Genomic DNA, 18,429 nt, shown 5'->3' with positions numbered 1-18,429 from the left:
AACACATGGGTAGTTGGCAATGCTAAACCTGGCACTGCCCTCTATTTCTAATTCTTTTTCAGTTTAATCTTCTCTGAGGTCTCTCTGAAACTAATGCACATGAAATAAAACAGCTGTCCCAATTCACTTTCTTATCAGCACTTTTAGTCCGTCTTTTTCATCCAAGATAGTGAATTAAATATGAGATCTGATTTGACACAGAACAAGAGAAAAACACCAAGAGACTTTTCCTTTTAGAAACAGTATTTTTGAGGCTGGTGTTCTTTGAAATATGGATGCACTTCAGTATAAAGGTTGAGTGGCTGTTTTAGTAAGTGTAAGAAAAATTTCCATTTTATGAATGCAAAAGAGAGAGGTTAAGGTATGTGTGTGTGATTGAACATGACATCTTTTCTATTTTGTTTGAATGGTTCAGCATCTGTTTTTTTGGAGAGCCACTGTCCCATCTGCAGTCACTGCCTGAGTACTTGCTAGGAGTGAAAACTTAGTCTTTATGGAAGCTTTGTTGTGAATAAACAGCTCTCTGTTAGATTTCAGAGAGCAGCTTCATCACTAGTCATTACCCTACCTAAGTCAAGGTGTGAAGTGTTTCATTCCCTTCTGTTCATTACAGAAGTGTTTCATTCCCTTCTACACACAGGTTTTGGCTTGGTAAATAGGTTGAAAGCTCTTTCCTTCTGTCTCTCTCTCTGTCTATGTATCTCCTTTTTCAAATAAGCAAGAGGAAGGGGAGGGGAATGTGATTCCATGAGTCCTGTGGGGTTTGTAATAGCTGTGAGGGAGGTACTCATATGAACAGTGCATTTATGCATGTAGGGTACAGTGGACTGAATCCAAATTGCTTCCTTACCCAGCTCCATAGTTACCCTGGGAGTCCTACAGGGATGGGTGACTTCAGGCTGTGGGTGGGCACCAAAGAGGAGTGGCTGGGGACTGAGGGGTGCCCTAAAGCAGAGTGCTCTGGCTGCTCTGGCCAGGCACTGGCCTCTGATTGGGGCACATCTCACCTGTTTGAATAAAGAGCACTGCTTTGTATGCAACTGTTTGCAAACTGATGTGCCACTATTGAGGTGACATCTCTCCTTACTTGGAGGCTCACTGAGCAGAAACTGAGGGTATTTACTGTACAATGTAGGGAAACAATCAGCTGATATGCTACTGCGATGACATTTTTAAAATATATTCAGCTGTTCTCTAAAATATTAATGAAACATGAATAATGCAAATTGAGGATGTTTAAAATTCAAGAACAAACACAACTTTGTGTTTTACCAATTAGGTTTCAATTACATTCCATTTCATAGGAAAAAAAATACATAAATTATGACTTTCTGCATTTAGTAACATGATATACATTTCTGGCTTTACACGAGCATGGGAAATAAGGTGTTTATATTAAATACATTTTCATGATCAGGGAAAAAGATGTTAAACGTTTCCTGTTGTTTGAAAAAGCATTTTAGATGGATTGCTTATGCTCAAAGTATTTGTGGAGGTTTTGGTTTGGACACAGGCAGGGTAAGCAGGAATTGCTTCAAGTTCACTTTGCTACTGTCATTAACTTAGATGATAGTTATGTTAGGGTGTGTTTAAACAGGGGATTCAGGGCTTACAGATGCTATTGATGCTGAAAAGCCTACTTGTGTGGGGCCCTAGATTTCATTGGTATACAGTGCCTGCCCTTCCCTATCTGATAAGCAAACTGTCACGTGTACACTTGATCTCTTTTCTAAAACTGTCCATTAATCTTTGCAACAGACTGACGATACTAAATACTTACTGTCTTGACCCCAGTAGTGTATTTTAATTTAGAAGATATTTTGTTAAATACTTCAAAGATAGAAAAATTTCAGGACAGAAAATTTTAGTGACAGTTTCAGGATTGTGATATTGGAATGGCATTTCTCCTTTTAAATTTGTTTTCTTTTCCCTTTGTTGTTTTTTTAGTGTTGTGATCTTGGATACCATGCTAGTCTGAACAGAGCCCTAAGAACATACCTTTCTGCAGAGTATAATCTTGAAACTTCCAGGCATGAGGGATTAGACATCATTGAAAATGCAGTTGACTGCTTGGAGCCACGCAGTGACAAGCAAAGATTCATGGAAATGTACCCTACTGCTTTTTGTCCACCAATGAAATTTGAGTTCCAGTCTCACATGGGTGATGAGGTCTGTACACTGACAAGTATCCCCAAGTGACTGTTTCTGTATACCAGGACAGAGAGTTTATCATTTACCAAGCCCTTTTACAAAGAGTTTGGTAAAAGCTACTGAAAGTCAGTGGATCAGCAATAACATTTTGCAAAACTTTTACAGCACTGTCTGCTGCTTCAAAGTTCTCACGTAAAAACTAAGTGTTACTATATTCTGTATCATTTATAATGGCATTGCTATGAATTTGCTGGCCAACCTGTGCTCACCCCAGCACCAGTGTAAGCAGTGACTTTGTCTTTACTAACTGCATCACTCATAACAGAGTTTGTGGGTGCTATTTGAGAGCAGCTACAGAGCTGCTCCAAATTATTCCTGCAATGCAGCCTTTCCCCCTTCTTCTTCTCTTGTTTTATCATCTGGAGATTTTAAGCATATGGGGTACCCCAGCTGTGCCCTGTTCTGCTACACCAAAGGCCAGTAGCAAAGCAGAATTTGAAATCACCCATGTACATCTTTTTTTCTGAAGATAACTCCAGGGTTTGCATTTCTGTGTGATACAAAAGCTATAAAAAGCACACATACAAAAGTGTTGTGCTCTTTATTAATAAGCTGTAGTACATACTTTCACACTTTACAGCACATAAGTACTTTAAATTTAGATGGGCACATTTTATTGTCTGCTTTATTAAGTTTTAATAGCTTTGGTAGGAATTCACCTAGTTTTAAGAAGAACAGCAAGACTATTGACTGTTTTTTTTAATTGCTTGCATCTTACAGCTCTTTTTGATTCTTTGTTAGGTTTGCCAGGTCTCTGCCCAGCAACCTGTGCAAGCAGAGCTTATGCTTAGGTATCAGCAACTGCAGTCACGATTGGCTACACTCAAAATTGAAAATGAGGAGGTAAGATCTATGTCTACAAGGGCTAAGCATTGAACATAATTTTCAGGAAGGTGCAGTGTTTTCTACCTTGCCAAAAGCATGTAAATGACCCTGAAGTGGCTCCAATCTGTATAAGTGGTTTTAATTTTAAACATCAAATACTGGCACATAGGCTAAGGTGAATCCTCACCTGCTTTACAGAGATTTGAAAACTTTGTCTTTTACCGGTCCATACATTTACATTCCTGAGTTCCATGTTTTGCAGATGCTTCAGTGTAAACTTGTTAGAGCACATATTTTTAAATTCTTGTGACAGAAAGCCACTGAGAACAGTTATTGTCTTTTGTGACCACCCTCTGTCCAGTTCTCAACTTGCTTCTTCTGTAGTACAAAGGAATTTGAAATGTCTTTTGTGGTCGCTGAGTCAAGATCTCTTAGGCTCTCAGCTACAGCTATTTATAAACATGACTAATGAATGCCTGTGATGGGAACAGCTCACCTAGCAAAATAAAATGCAGTTTTTTGTAAAATATGGAAAAAACGATGCTGTTGTCTTTCCCCTGCTCTGGCAGTGGAAATAAAATGCACTTTTATCACAGTTGAGGCAATGTTAAAGTCCTTCAGTTTACATGAGAATTTGTTCCTAAAAGGAAACATAGAAATAATTTAGTTTCTTCGTGTACTTTACTGATAAGTTTTCAAGATGTCAGTTTTTCTCATTCTAGTTTGTATGTTGAATATCTAGAACAAAGTATTAATGTCCATGAGACATGTACAATAGTCATAAAATAAAAAACAACCACCTGCATACAGAAAGTCTCTCAAGGTAACAAAGATGGAAGGAGAAAGATAATTTCTTTCAGTGAAATGAAGTACAAGAGCATAGCAGGGAAAATCATGTTTGACAGGCATGGAAGGGATATTTGACTACATTGGAATTGTGTGCAGACATGTTCATGATTTGGTTGACCCTACTAGAGACTCCATCTGAAGCAAAACTGGGAAGTAATCACATCCTTGTGAATCTTGCCAGTTATTTTATTGCACTGTGGAAACTGCATCCCTTGTCCACAGCATCCATGCCTGGGTTTCCACTATGAGCAGTGGTGCTCCATAGGTCATAGGAGGGCTGGGAGTCTGGTCTGAGAACAAACAAGAAATTTGTCTTTCTCAAGCCCTCTCTGTCAACAATGTATTCCACTTCTGCAGTCTGAACATTACTGTGGCCCTCATCACAGCACTGTACAGTACAGGAGTCAACACAAGGGTACATCTGTGTTTGTGGGTTAGACCATGATAAAGCAGAGAATGAGACAGGATATCTATTACATAGATATCTGTTATCGCACACCTGACTTTTCACATTTACACACCAGTTTGTTTGGGGGAGTGTGCCAGAGAATTACTGTGAGTAATGAGCTTCCCTGTTAAGCTGTTCCTTTATATATTTATCTGGCATTTGGCAAACTCTGCTTTTTAATACCAGGTTAAGAAAACAACAGAGGCTACCCTGCAGACAATCCAAGATATGGTCACCATTGAAGATTATGATGTGTCAGAGTGTTTCCAGCACAGTCGCTCAACAGAGTCTGTGAAGTCAACAGTCTCTGAGACATACCTGAGTAAGCCTAGCATTGCAAAAAGAAGAGCTAACCAGCAGGAAACAGAGCAGTTCTATTTCATGGTATGTTGGTTGCTTCCTCATTCATCTGATGCAGACCAAACACCTGAAGTAATCATTACCCAAAAGTTCCTGGGATTTATGTGTCATGCATAGTAATAGATTCATCTGCATTTCTACAGAAATTCAGAGAATATCTGGAAGGTAGCAATCTCATCACAAAACTTCAAGCAAAACATGACTTGCTGCAGAGGACACTCGGAGAAGGTAAATATCACGCAGTAAACTGAAAAGTGATTCCAGACTATACAATGAACCTACTGAAACGCCAAAGATACACAGGAAAAAAAATACAAAACTTAAAGCTTAATTGTCCAGTAAACATAGATTTGATTTTTACCAATCACAGTTTTGGTGCAGTGGTAAGAGTATACACAGTAAATTGATTTTATTTCCTCAACACATACTTATTTCCACTGCACAGGTGTTTAGACAAATTACTGTATATGGCAACAGAACTATTAAATGAAAAATCTCATGCCTGCAAGGAGAGTGACACAGTCAGTGCAGGTTTATTTAAGAGCTGTGACAAATGTAGTATTTCTACACCCTAACCATTTCTGTTGACTTGAGGTTTTTAATGAATCACACACTATACACAGCTCCAGCCTTTTACCAGCCCTCCCAACAGACACTTCCTCATGCACTGAAGGGAAAAGGGGAATTGCAGTACAAACCTTGAAGACCAGACACACAGAGTGGAATGGACTTGAGAGGAAGTAAGATTACACCACAAAGAATAAAAATCTTCTTCTGGAATTTAAAGACTGTGATTTAAAGTTTAGACTCAAGAAAGGAAACCTGTTTGCTAAAATAATTACTCTAAGAGATGTATCAGCTTATTTTCTTTTTACTGCCAAGTATCTGTAGTTAATCACATCTCTTTTTGCTTTTAATACAAAAGCCCAGATCCCCAAATCATGTGGAGGTGCCTGAACAGCTATTAACACTTCAGTGGCTATAACCCAAACAGTGCCTCTGTCCAGGGAGTGACTGAGGTTGGGGGTAGGATATAAGCAGCATTTTCTTTCAAAACTGAATTGTAGAAGATGGTACCTGTTTTTAGACAGCTACCTATGTTACCCGCTTTCTCGTGGAGGTTTTCATTTAATAGATTTTTATTTTGAATGTGTGTGGTGAACAGTTTATTCACACAAAACAGTGTGCAGCTGACTTTGGTCAAAAAAAGAGGACATTTTTCTTCTGGAAGCTCATTGAAAATGTCTTTGGAAAAATACAGTGAAAGGGAGGGAGATAAAAGGCAAAAAAATCTGCTGCATAAACCATGTTGGAAAAAAGGAAGGAAAGAATTGTTTGAAAGGAAACCTAAAGAAAAACTTCTCAGCAGGGTGACCCAAGTGATAAATTGCCATTAGGCTCTGGGCCATTCTGCCATGCTGAGGCATGCTTGGACTATTCTGTTTGAAGAGTTCCCTTCTACACACCATCTGTAACCCCCATGTAGTTAATCTGTGTTGCCCACAGTGGTTTTGCACGTATTTGTTGTCCCAGCACCATAGCATGGCACATACAAATAGTACCTCAAACATACACATTTACATTGAAAGCTGATATTTGGAGCCATCATTTTTACAGGTTAAGAAGTTTTAGTACCCCCTTCAGTTGAGGCATGACCTGCATTAAAATGCCCATGTCTTGGATGGAGGACCTGGATTCTGAAAGTTTCTTGAATGGGGAGGATTGAAAGGATCAAATTACAGTGGTATTATGAATGTTATTGCTGTAGCTAATATAGAAATTAATTTGTAGGACATGAACTGCTCCCCTGCTCCTCTCAAATTGCCTTTTCTGGAAACTTTAATATCAGCAAGACTGCAGACAAATAACACAGTGTGCTGTGTTAAATAAAGTGGGGAGAAGGAGAGGATTGTCTCAACTGCAAGTTTTCCTTTGGCACCCTTTCTTGCTTTCATTCAAAACTATAGAGTGTAAGGATGTAGGCTGAATAGATCCAGGTTCCATCTGCTGCCCACAATGTTAACAGCATTTGGCTTCTATTCTGGTTCATCACCTGCCTACTACAGTCTTGCTGTTTATGAACACAGCAGATACATATTCATGATCTGCTCAGGGAAGATAGATGAAGTGCTCTGTGCTGAATCTGCTTCTACAAACTTGGAAAGTAAATAAAAAACACTCAAATGAAATTGATACTAAATTGATAGTATCAATTGATAGTATCAATTGATAGTATCAATTTACACACACTGATGGTCGCATTAGTTCTGATCCAAAGGCTCATCTATTGAAAGAAGAAATCAACAAAGCAAAGGGAAATGCAGGAAAGAAAACAAGGAGTTGTAGAAGAAATTCCCCTAAAGCCCAGACACCTTTTGCCCTAAACAAAGATGTGTTTAAAACCCCCCAGGCACAGCATTTGTAACATCTTCTGGTTTACTAACATTTATTTTTGGAATTCTTAGTCTCAGTGAATTTCCCATAGTAACCTGAGTACGGAGAAGTCCCTGGCTTACTCTTTTTCTGTCATAGGTTATTTTTCATATTCTTCTTTGATCTCTCTTTTTCACCTATCTGAAATAGATGCCAGCAAGATTCACATGTCTTACTGTCAGAGTTTGTTCCCAGAGCTTTTTCTTTGTGCCACTTTGAGGGGATCCACACTCTTCTAGTATTGCAAAATATATTTTCAGACTAGGATATTCAGTACTGTGCAGTACTTTGCACGCATCTGAACACTGGCACATAATAGTATGTTTTTCATATTACTGTTATTCATTCTTCCTGGAGTCTGAAAAACTGGTTTGGTGTCACCTTCAAACTGGGATGTGTACTTGGACCTAGCCCAAGTGAAGCTCAGAGTGATTTTGAGAGGTCATATCCATAGATCTGTTCACTGGCATAGGTGTTTAATTCTTCACTAATACCTTACTTGAGCCTGTTAATAGTGAATTTTGTTTGCAGTGTATGTCACTTAACCCCTTTAAAGGCCTTCACAGTTTTGTCATGATTTGATACAAAAGTATTTCAGTTATCTGCACAGTGCTCTGCTTCCTTAGCTGCTGTGATCTCTCAAGATATTAATAAATGCCTTCTGGATTGCATAAATGGTCCTAATGGGAAGGTCTGAGTAAATGGCTGCTACATTTTTTGCCATGATGAAAAAAGACCATTATAAGTCCACTGGGTTTCCCTTTTCTTTGCCAGTTTTTGATCAGTGAGAATATTTTGCCACTCTATCCATGGCTGTTTAGTTTCCTTCATCACCTCCTGTGAAGAAAGTTATCAGTGGCCTTTGAAAGCTTAAGTAAATTAATTGAACTGATTCTTCATTATCCAGTATTTTACTGACATTTTCAAAGATTTTTACTAAATTAATAGGGCACAATCTCCCTTTGGCAATGCTGGGCTCATTGGAACTTACCATACCATGATCTTTGTCCTGTTTCATTATTTTGCTTTTCATTATGATGAGTCAGTCATGCCTAATTTACTGGTCTGTTGATCTGCCAAGGAACCTTTCTGGAATATGATATTTGCTTCTTTACAGTTCCCTGCAGTTCTCTGTGGTGTTTCTCAGTGATAGTGTTGTGCTTTTTTCCTGTAATACACAGAGAAAAGAGAGTAGGCAGTCTTTTAATAACTACTCATGTCTAGAGCCCTGCATTTTCAGCACTGAACAGGTTTAGGCACAAGGCACTGGGGGAGATGTAATCTAATCTTGGCACAGCTCTATTTCCATACTGATTTAGTCACTGAAACATATGAGCACCAACAATAGACATTGTTTGGAATTTTACTTGAAATTATTTACAGTATCAAGTGACTCTAAATCTTTGAGTAGGCTCCTTAAAAGTTGTTCCATAAGATGGGTTGTGTTTGTATTTTAAGTGGAACTGTGGAGATACTAGGTAACTACAGTGCCCTGTTTGTTGTATAGTTGTATATCTTTTGCTGGTAGTACGAAAGTTAGGGTTAAAAATAATTTGCTAAGTATCATTTAGATACAAAAATTTCAACCTAAAACCTACAAATCATTGTTTCCTGTTTATTGAACTTTCTAGGTCACAGAGCTGAATACATGACAACAAGGTAAGATATTTTTATCTGACTTGGTTTGGAGTTAAAAAATAGATAAAATCTTAGAATTTACAAATTTTAGAACTTTATAAGGCTGGTTGCTGTTGTTACATAAATTATGTACGGACCCTGTGTGTTTTAACATTCAGCATTTCTGTTTCAGCATGCTGATGAGTAAAGGATCAGACCATTCATCTTCCTCATTTTTGTGAGCTGCTTTGGCCAATGTCAAGGGTGGGACAAGCTGGGAGATCATCAAAAATATTTGTGAATTACACATCAGATTTGGAAGTTGCAGGGGGGACTTAAGTGCTCAAAAAGAAATATTTTTCAGTTGTCAGAGATACCTTGCTTCTCATAGTTTGTGATTCAATTGGTCAGTTTAAAAGAAACTGGCAGGAAGATCAATTTGGGCAGTGGGCTGTGTCTTTGATAACCCAGCTCTGAACACTAATACCTGCCTCCCCCTGCATCCATGTGTTCCATACTGAAACAGCTCTATATATCCACAGAAGAGAAGGGATTCAGTGTTAGATCTCCCAGCTTTGTGCTGCATGTACTTTTTCAGTTGTGTAATGCCACAGCTTTGAAGCTGCCTCCAGATATAAACCTGGATAAGCTTTGCAGCCCCCAGAGACTAGGAGGGGGCAATGGCAACTGCTTGAATTTGCAGCTGCCACTTGTATGTATCACTGCTACAGCAGGAACATCCAGCCCAGCTTGCTTGGTCTCACTCTTCCCTTCCCTTCCCATGCAATACATCCTTGCCCAATGCCTTCAAGAACCATATTTCCTGGTCCTGATGTTTCCAGGACATCTCTACAGACTTTACACCAGATTTTCTCCCACCACTCCATCTTCTCTATTAGCTCTGTGAAGCTGGACTTCCTCAGCTTCTTAGCTTACATGACCTCAGTTGAAAAGTGGTTACAAATCAGAGCATTCTTCTCAGTTGCTGCCATTAATTCTGACAACTGTACCTTTAACTCTGCCTCCAGGTGCTACCATTCCAGGAATGCATGGAAATCAACAAGTTTATGTCTAATGAGAAAAACCTCCTTTCTTGACTCCAATGCAGGCAACTCATCAGGCTCACATCATCCTAAGTTCCCTGCTGTGTAAATAACTGAAAGGAGATGGTGGATTCAGTCAATGATTTTGCCTTAGCAAAGTGGGGGAGCAGTGAAGCCATCTTACCTCATATCTTGTTACAGCTGGTCACCTAGACAAAAATACTCTGAGGAGCAGGGCCTGCCCATCTGTTCCTCACACCAGCTCCTGGGCTTTGGCTGGGCCCTGCCTGTTGCCCCAAGGTTCAGTTATGTTTCTGGACTGTTAGACATGCAAACAGAAATTTTCTTTAAGGTCAAAGTTAAATTGTAGAAAGGAAGAAGATATCTTTAAAGATGAGTTTAAAACAGCTGACAGTACTCAAACAAACTGAAGTCCCACTGCTGAATGCTCTATGCCTTATTGTTTTGCACTGGTCCCCCAAAAACATTTGATTTTTTGCTAAGTCCAAAAAACCTGTAGAAACTGCTGGTGCATGGGAACTAAAGAAGCTGTTGGCATTTAACTGTTGACATGACATTCACAAAGTAGTTTGTGATCTAGAGAACAGTATTTATTTCCTGTAATCTCTTGCAGTATTGGTCACCACGTGTAACACACTAGGTAAATTTTGCAGACCAAAGTTTTGTGTGTTCTTCCTTTGCTTCTTTATGTGTTATTCTGGTTTTATTTATTTGTTCAAGTTGATATACTTTTAATTCCATTAGCCAATTAGCAAGGTGTTTCTTTTCATGTGTGAAGTTGTTAATTGGTTGGATGTGCAAGGCTAAAGCTGTTTAACTTTCTTGGCTCTAGTTGAAAATGCAGACAGTTTGGTTTTGAAGCATCTTAGGAGTGTGCTGAGCAGCTTTAATTTGCATTTGAATTTTCTCCAACATGAAGCAACTTTTCTGCTTGATATGAGGTGCTTCGAGTGGTCTGTGTTCTGCCATGGCTGGCAGGATGAATTCCAGTGGTTGCTGCACATTTTATGCATGACCACAACAAAAAAAGCCATTCCAATTGTGCAGTGTTTGGAATAAATTTATGTGGTAAAACTGCAAAACAGGGATTCATAAAGAATGTCATTATGTATCCATAAGTAATTCTTAATGGTGGAGTTCTCTGCTCTTTAATGTGGTACACTTAAATTTGATGGAAAGTCTTTATTTGATAAGTATTGTGTTTATTGCTCCCTTTTACAATGTTCTGTTGTGCCATGAGCTTACAGACATTTCATTTTATTGTGTGACTTAATTCTACTTTGCTCAGTAATCATATTCCCTTCCCTTAGGCCTCCAAATCTTCCCCCTAAGCCCCAGAAACACAGGAAGCCCAGACCCCGATCACAGTATAGTGCTAAGTTGTTTAATGGTGATTTGGAGTCCTTCATCAAGGTACTGGCACCAGCCACCCCCATGGCTGATCTCAACACTTCTTACTATAATGGTCACCAGCTCACCAAAGCTGAGGCAGATCATTATGTTTAAGTCTGTCCTGGGGCTCTTCTTTCCCAGTTGATCAATATAATACTTCCTGAAGTCAAAGGGAAAGAGAGGGATTCGTTTCTCACATTAGCCTCCCTACAGTTGTGTTAATCAAGTAGGAATAGTATTGTCAGCCTGCTTTTAGTAGGAAACTTTGCTCCATGTAGTAGGTAGGATGTAGTAGTGCATCCCACAATTTACCACAATTTCCTGCTTGCTATTTTCATAACATCCAGTGTTCAAAGTCTGTGGAGAAGCAGCATTTCCCTGGGTTTGATATCCAGATTTTGATTTCCTATGACTTTAGGAATTTATTATATTGTGTGAAATTGTGATCAACACTATTCTGGATCTTGTATCTTTGCTGTATTTACTATCTTCTTCTTTCTCATACTTTTGTTTCTAATAATGCTTCTAGCCGAGGCCGAAGGAACTCTCACACGAGACATCAGGTATCGTTCTGGTGACAAGAGAACAGCTCTGCCTCGCTCTCGGGTTGCATTCCTGCCTGGCTCAAAATGAGTTCTTTCAGAGACCTGGAGGGAGAAGTTTGCAGTAAGAAATGAGTGTACAAATATAGCAGGCAAAACTAAACCAGAGCAGAACTCTGGAGGGATTGTAGTCTTAAATGATGGATATTCTCTTACTCATTTTCAAGGACTTGCCCACATCACAGTTTGTGCCTTTGGACACAGCTGACGCAGCTACAGGAAAGAAATCTTGAAAATTTGTAAAAATACATTTATAAATGCAATGAATGAAATTATTGACTGCAAGCTCTGTGAATTTGGTTTGAATATTACAGGGATATTTTTTTTCTTGTTGAGTATAGCTAGTGGCAGACATTTTGCAGAACAAATTCTGTGCTCAGTGGCACTGTATTGATTTAGCTGTCTTTGAATCAAGCTTTCAGTCATCCTCAGTACAACTAAAGGGGAAATTATTATTTTCATTGTTACTGTTACACAGGAGGTGCCATGAAACGCAAAGACCTTTAGAAATCATCACATGAGGAAATAAATAAGTATCATGAGCAGTTTCTTGCTGAAGGGTTAAAGTAAGCAAGGAAGCAGAGATTCTTACAGTGAAAGCCCCATGACTAGAGAAGGACAAAGCAACTCAGGAGAAATGGTACCCCATCATTTTCCCTCACAAGGGAACATGGCAGTGTGGCTGACAGGGCTTACTTGCAAGTGGGGAGTCCTACATAATTAGTCTTTCAAAAGGAACGGTCAGAAAAGCTGGTAGCCTTATGTCAGATTTGCCAATGTGGGACAGCCTCTCTGCCCAAAGACCGTGTCATTCCTGGTGGGGATGAGTCATTTTGACAGGCACAGCTAGTGAAATACAGTGTCAGGCCAAACTGCTTTGTGATTGAGTTTTACATCGTAAGAAATTCTAACTAGTCACAAATATCCACTCACTGACTTCACACATCAGATTAAATTCACAGTAGCAGTAGGGTCACTGTTCTTGACACTCACCAACACAGATGGTTACTTCAAATTATTTTTCATTGATTAGTTCCAAAAGGCAAAGCTGTTGGTTTAGATTATTTCGGGGTATTACATAAGTACAAAGTTTTGTGTGGTTCTGAACAGATTCTCCAAAAACAGGTATGAAAGGGATTTGGGTTTTGGGTTTTTTTGTAATTTCTTACTGCAAACACTATCTTTTCCTAGGCTTTACATTCTTTGCATGAACCATGAACTACTAACAAGAGATGTGGGTGCATGTTGTGCATTTTTGCTAATACTCTGCTTTTCTGGAGAGCCAGGCTGCTCAGTGTTGGTGAAGATTATGGTGTTCCTGGGCTTAACAACTGACCTGATCCAAGGGGTTTTTTATTTAGGTCTTACTGAATCATGACACAAGTCAAAGAGGAAATGCTAATCCAGCCATTACTGGTTCTTGGCTAGCCAGTCTTTGCTAGGTTTCGAATTCAGAGACAAACAAGCCACAGTTTAAATAGCAGAGTTAGTGGTAACAGTCTTTTGTAAGCCCCACTAAAACAGTGCAGAGTACATGTAAGATTAGGGGGTTAGGTTACCTCAGAAGGGGCAATTGCTTTACTGTGTGTTATTTTTCAAACTTTTTTGTTGTTTTTTTCTATTTGAGCTTAATTCATAAACTTCCCTTTAGTGTAGTTTAGCATGAAAACAAAGTACTAATTTATAAGAGGAAATATGTATTCTGAGTTACAAGGTGCTTTTGAATTAATGATTTTATAATTCAGACTGATTTTATACTAAACTTCCAAATGAATTAGTCAATTCTCTGAGCACTTACATATTGGAAATTCATTTGGAAAGAAAAATTACAGCTTCCAAGACAAGAAATTCGAAGATTGTTTATGAAACAGTAATTTCTGCAGCATAAGCACCAACTTTTCCAAATAATTTTTAATCGTATCATTTATGTGTTTAATCTGTATTTGATAACTTCTGGTCACTTGGATTAAAATATCCATTTCTTGAAGTGCCAAAACAAAAAGTTTCCAATGGTTATTTTGGAAAATAAGCAGTTTAAAAGAAAAAGACAAGTCACTCACTAATATAATTATTATATAGTCACCTTCTCCACCTCCCATCACAAATGCCATTTATCCCTTTTTAAAACAATTTGTGGAGCTGTAAATGTAGCTACAGACCTACTGCTGTGTCATTGCTGAGATGAGGAGCTGTGATTTCTGAGCTCTGCAGGTGGGGAGATAGAGGTTGTGACCTCCCTTTCCCAGTAACCTTGTGCATAGTGACAAAGCAGCTGAGCCACATGCTCAGCTCAGGGTAGCTGCAATTCAGCACCCGGGGATTGCCAGCCATTTAGAGCAGCCAGAAACAACATGCCAGCCCATCATTGCCCCATGGCAGGGCACACAAACCAGCAGAGCCCATAGCAGTGCTTCAGTCAGGAGGGAGACGTCATGGTACCCCATGCTATGTCGTTTAGTGGCTCTGCTCCAAGAATGTTTCTCATAGTCCAGCAAATCCAGAAAAGCCTTGTAAATTGTTTGTGATAAACTTCTTACAAAAAGAAAACCCCACATTGAGGAATTGGGTCCTGTGTAATTAGGTCCATGTAGGATTTTCTTCACCAGGAAAAGAAAGGTCAGTTAAATAGATATAGAGGAATCATCTTCATCATTAATTATTATTCTTAATTGTAATCTTTTTAAAAGGTAAATTTACTGCTTTAACTCATTTTGCTTCAAAAATCTAAAATGCATGCATGAGCATAGATGTCACATACAGTGTTAGCCAGATATGGTGACAGAGGTAGAGAACTGAATTTCCTGAAGAAATGATGTTAAGAACCATAATCCTTTGCTTTACCTGTTCCTTTTCCTCCCTCCCTAAATGGGAAGAGACCTCTGTTAAAAGTGGTATTTTTTCTTAGGTGTTTTTTTGCCAGCACTGTATGTCCATCTAGATTGACCAAGTGCATTTTCACATTGAGGCCATAGCAGGGAGGTTTCCTCTTTCTGATCTGCAGCTCACTCATTCTGCTCTTGTTTTTGCAGGATTCGGGGCAAGTCATTCCTCTTATTGTGGAAAGCTGTATCAGATTTATAAATTTATATGGTAAGCTCTGAAAAAAACTATTTCATTATTGTCCTTTTTTGTGTGTCTTTGACATTACTTATTTAGCACCACACCTTAGTATTTAAAATACACATTTTAAGTATCTTAAAAAATAAAGTAATCTTTCAGCACTGTCTCCCATCTTTTCTGCAGGTCTTCAGCATCAGGGGATTTTTAGAGTGTCTGGTTCCCAGGTGGAAGTCAATGATATTAAAAATTCATTTGAGAGAGGTAATTGGATTTTCATTTATTTGAGCACTTTAATATCTGACATTTAAAAATCTTTTAAATTCTAATAATTTTCTCTGTGTGCTGCACCTAAAACTTTCCACCATCACATGCTTAAACATGAAGTATAATGATGACGGGTGGGTTTTTCCCCCATTATGTCCTAGGACCTTGAGGGTTTTTCTCATTTTGTTTAAAAAAGGCATATGACTCTACAATCAACTGTAAACATTAGTTTTTTGTTAATGGTAAACTGCAAATAATAGTTTTTTTATATTTTATTTTAAAGATCCTCAGAAAAGAAAGGTAATGAGTTTAATTTGATTCATGAGACTACTTAATGAAATTTGAAAGTCCTGTTGCTTGATCTTCTGGAATACAAGTGCTTAACTTTCTGGCCCCTCTGCCCAAGTTGCATCATGATCCAGGAAAATAGGGAGTTAAAAAAAGGGTCATTCCATTTTTCATTCCCAAAGGAAACTTCAGCCCCCCAGAGGAGGAATTACATGAAAAATGCCAGGAAGTACAGCCAGCTTTTTCAATATCAGTGGCTTGCAACACCCAGCTTGGATTGTTCTGCTAGGGAAACGAGGATCCAGCCATCCTCCAAGTGTATTGAAGCAATATTGTTACAATCTTTGTAAATCTTACATTCTTTTTTGTTGAGTGTTAAAAGCTGGGCTGTTTTAATTTCTAGGGAAAATTAAAATTTCTGCAGATCATCTGCTAATGACAAAACCCTTGAAGCAATAAGTCTTGTGACTAAAAGCATAAAATATATGTACAGTATTTTGCTTCCCAATATTAGTTATATATATCTTGTTAAACCTGATCTTTTCTTTGACAAGACACATAAAGCAGCTGTTTTCACTTGCTAAGTGAAGCCACATCCCTTCACTCTGCAGCTTTTAAATCTGCTTATTCTTAACTCCTCCTCCTAGGTAGCGTTATCCTTGAAGATCCATACATTTTAAAGTGTTTCAAAATAAAGATTATTTATGTAATTTAAAATTACATAAATAAAACAGTTCAGTCATGGATGAGGTTGCAGTTAGATTTTCATCAAAGTAGTTGCACATATTCCTGGTATTTTAACTTTTTAGAATGAAGACACATATTCAATTCAATGAGTGGTCTAACTCCATTTGTTTTATGTAGGGCTCCAAAGAAAAGTCTGCAGAACTCTATTCAATTAAGAGTGTTTGGTTATTTTGTTTTACTAACTGTAAATCACAACATGGCCATAAATACCTAGTTGGAAGTTCAGGACCTAAGAGATCACTAGGTTATGTAATTTTAAGGAAGCTTTATTTAGGCTGCCTTTTTTTAGTTTAATCATAGCCTGGGATTTCTAAATCAGTGTTTATTATCTTACTTGAATGCTTGCATTGCCACCTCCCACATACTAAAAACAAAACCCGCCCAAAATGTCACTCACTTCTAAAAATGTTCCATGCAAGAATGCTCCTGCATGTGTGTTCCATTCACTTTATTTACTTTTTAAGGTGAAAATCCTTTGGCAGACGACCAAAGTAACCATGACATTAACTCAGTTGCTGGAGTACTGAAGCTCTATTTCCGAGGGCTGGAAAATCCTGTCTTTCCTAAGGAAAGATTTAATGATCTTATTTCTTGTATCAGTAAGTATAAACTTCTGATTTTTCTCAATAGGATTTTACTTTCAGATACACAGTAGTAGCCTGAAAAAACAGCTAACTTCACAGATTTTCCTGAGATTATTTGTTTGCTGTGTGTAACAGTCTGGCTCAGTTGTTAGTCATACTCACAGCTGTGGTTGTTCTCTTTTCCCATTGGGATTAATGTACAGTACAATTCTTTGTTTAACAGGGCAGGAAGAATATCTTTTGGTACACAAGGGATAGTTAAATTTAAACACATTATTATTTTCTTCTGTGCACTGAGGCAGACAGAAGTGAATGAAGTCGTGAACATGCAAACAGATTGTGTTACTTTCCAAGGCTTTCATGCCCCACAGCTTGGGGTCAGCACTGGTAAATAAGTAACTAACTGCTCAACATTGTGTGATTCTGGACCTTTATTGTGTTCTGCTGAAAACCACCAATCTAACCCAGAAAACTCTTGGGTGCAGGGAAGGAGGAGAAGAGCTGGGTGTTGTCTGCAGGAGAGCCTGGTCTGCCTTCCCACACAGGAGTTGCAATGGGATGCCTTGGAGGAGCATTGCATGATCTGTGCCCTGCTGGTGTTCATGACCAGACATGGAGAGGTTGTAGTAATTTGGAAAGTTATCAATGGATTGAGTGAATTGCTGTGACATGCACAAAACCTCTTCCAATTCACTGACCCCTGCAGGTGTTGAGGGGTGAGGCCAAGCCAGCCATCAGTAGATTTGCTGTTCCCTGTGGGCACAGTGGTCAGAGGAGCTAGCTTTGAGGAAGAATTTCCTTTCTACTCTTCCTTTATAACTTGCCCCCTTCAACCAAATGGAGAAAGAGGCAGTTTCTCAAGTAATGAGAGCCAGTCGCTTGGGATATTGATGAGGTCAGGCTCTCCAAACTGTTATTTGGGCAGAGATCTCAGCCCAGCAGGCAAGGCCACCAGTTGGTGGGTACACAGTGTTCCAGGCTGGCAGTCAGGTGTGGTTTTTGGCTCCCTACTTGGGGGACACAGTGTGTGTGGTTAGCTTCCCCCACACGGAGGATTGCAATAGTTTCTCCTGGAGGTTAACAGGTACGTGCAGCACTGTGATCACATCTATGTGTGGTGCTTTGGTATCGTTGTTTTGCTGGGTTTTCTGCAGCTGTTGCTGCTTACAGACTTGGTGGCACTGAGGAGTCCTAAAGACCTAAAAAACACAATTTAGCAGTCTGATCCCTGATGCTGAGGGGGACAGTGTCTTTTTAGGAAGCACAATCCTGGTTCTGCTTCAGTTCAGCTTTAACTGACTGTGGTGCCACAGCCCAGAAAATCTCTGCAAGTCACAGAAATTGAAATGTAAGAAAGGATCATTTTGACTGAGTGATTTTCTGCATGACAGGGATGATAGAACTCTGCTGAATAATCCTGAGCTGGTTTCCATAACTTCTGGATGAATTAAAGCATATCTGCTGGAAAAATTTGTTGATTTAGTGGCTTTGGTTGATAGAAAATCTACCACATTCTTGGATAAGCTGTTCAAATGAATAATCACTTTCATCATTAAACATTTGTACTAGATTTCTTTCTCAAAGTTCCTGCTATCAGATTCTGCCCATTTGATGTTTTTATGTCTTCATTATTTTTACTAAGCATAAGAGAAATATAAATGGTGGTTCTTATGCATGAAGATGTT

General features: G+C 38.8%; 1 protein-coding gene across 2 annotated transcripts in view; it reads left to right on the top strand.

Moving 5' to 3' along the window:
• Positions 1-18,429, top strand: part of SRGAP1 (SLIT-ROBO Rho GTPase activating protein 1) — a 138,850-nt gene that overhangs the window by 93,677 nt on the left and 26,744 nt on the right. For both annotated transcript variants that reach the window (XM_066550174.1, XM_066550175.1), the window contains 9 exons: positions 1,948-2,169; positions 2,953-3,054; positions 4,520-4,717; positions 4,837-4,921; positions 8,758-8,785; positions 11,729-11,762; positions 14,831-14,891; positions 15,045-15,122; positions 16,625-16,759. In XM_066550174.1, the coding sequence (XP_066406271.1) occupies positions 1,948-2,169; positions 2,953-3,054; positions 4,520-4,717; positions 4,837-4,921; positions 8,758-8,785; positions 11,729-11,762; positions 14,831-14,891; positions 15,045-15,122; positions 16,625-16,759 (943 nt within the window). The remainder of the gene's footprint in view (positions 1-1,947; positions 2,170-2,952; positions 3,055-4,519; positions 4,718-4,836; positions 4,922-8,757; positions 8,786-11,728; positions 11,763-14,830; positions 14,892-15,044; positions 15,123-16,624; positions 16,760-18,429) is intronic.

Source organism: Molothrus aeneus, chromosome 5 (genome assembly GCF_037042795.1).
Source record: "Molothrus aeneus isolate 106 chromosome 5, BPBGC_Maene_1.0, whole genome shotgun sequence".
Lineage (NCBI taxonomy): Eukaryota > Metazoa > Chordata > Aves > Passeriformes > Icteridae > Molothrus > Molothrus aeneus.
The sequence above is the reverse complement of the archived record's forward strand: the minus strand, read 5'-3'. Positions and strand labels throughout refer to the sequence as shown.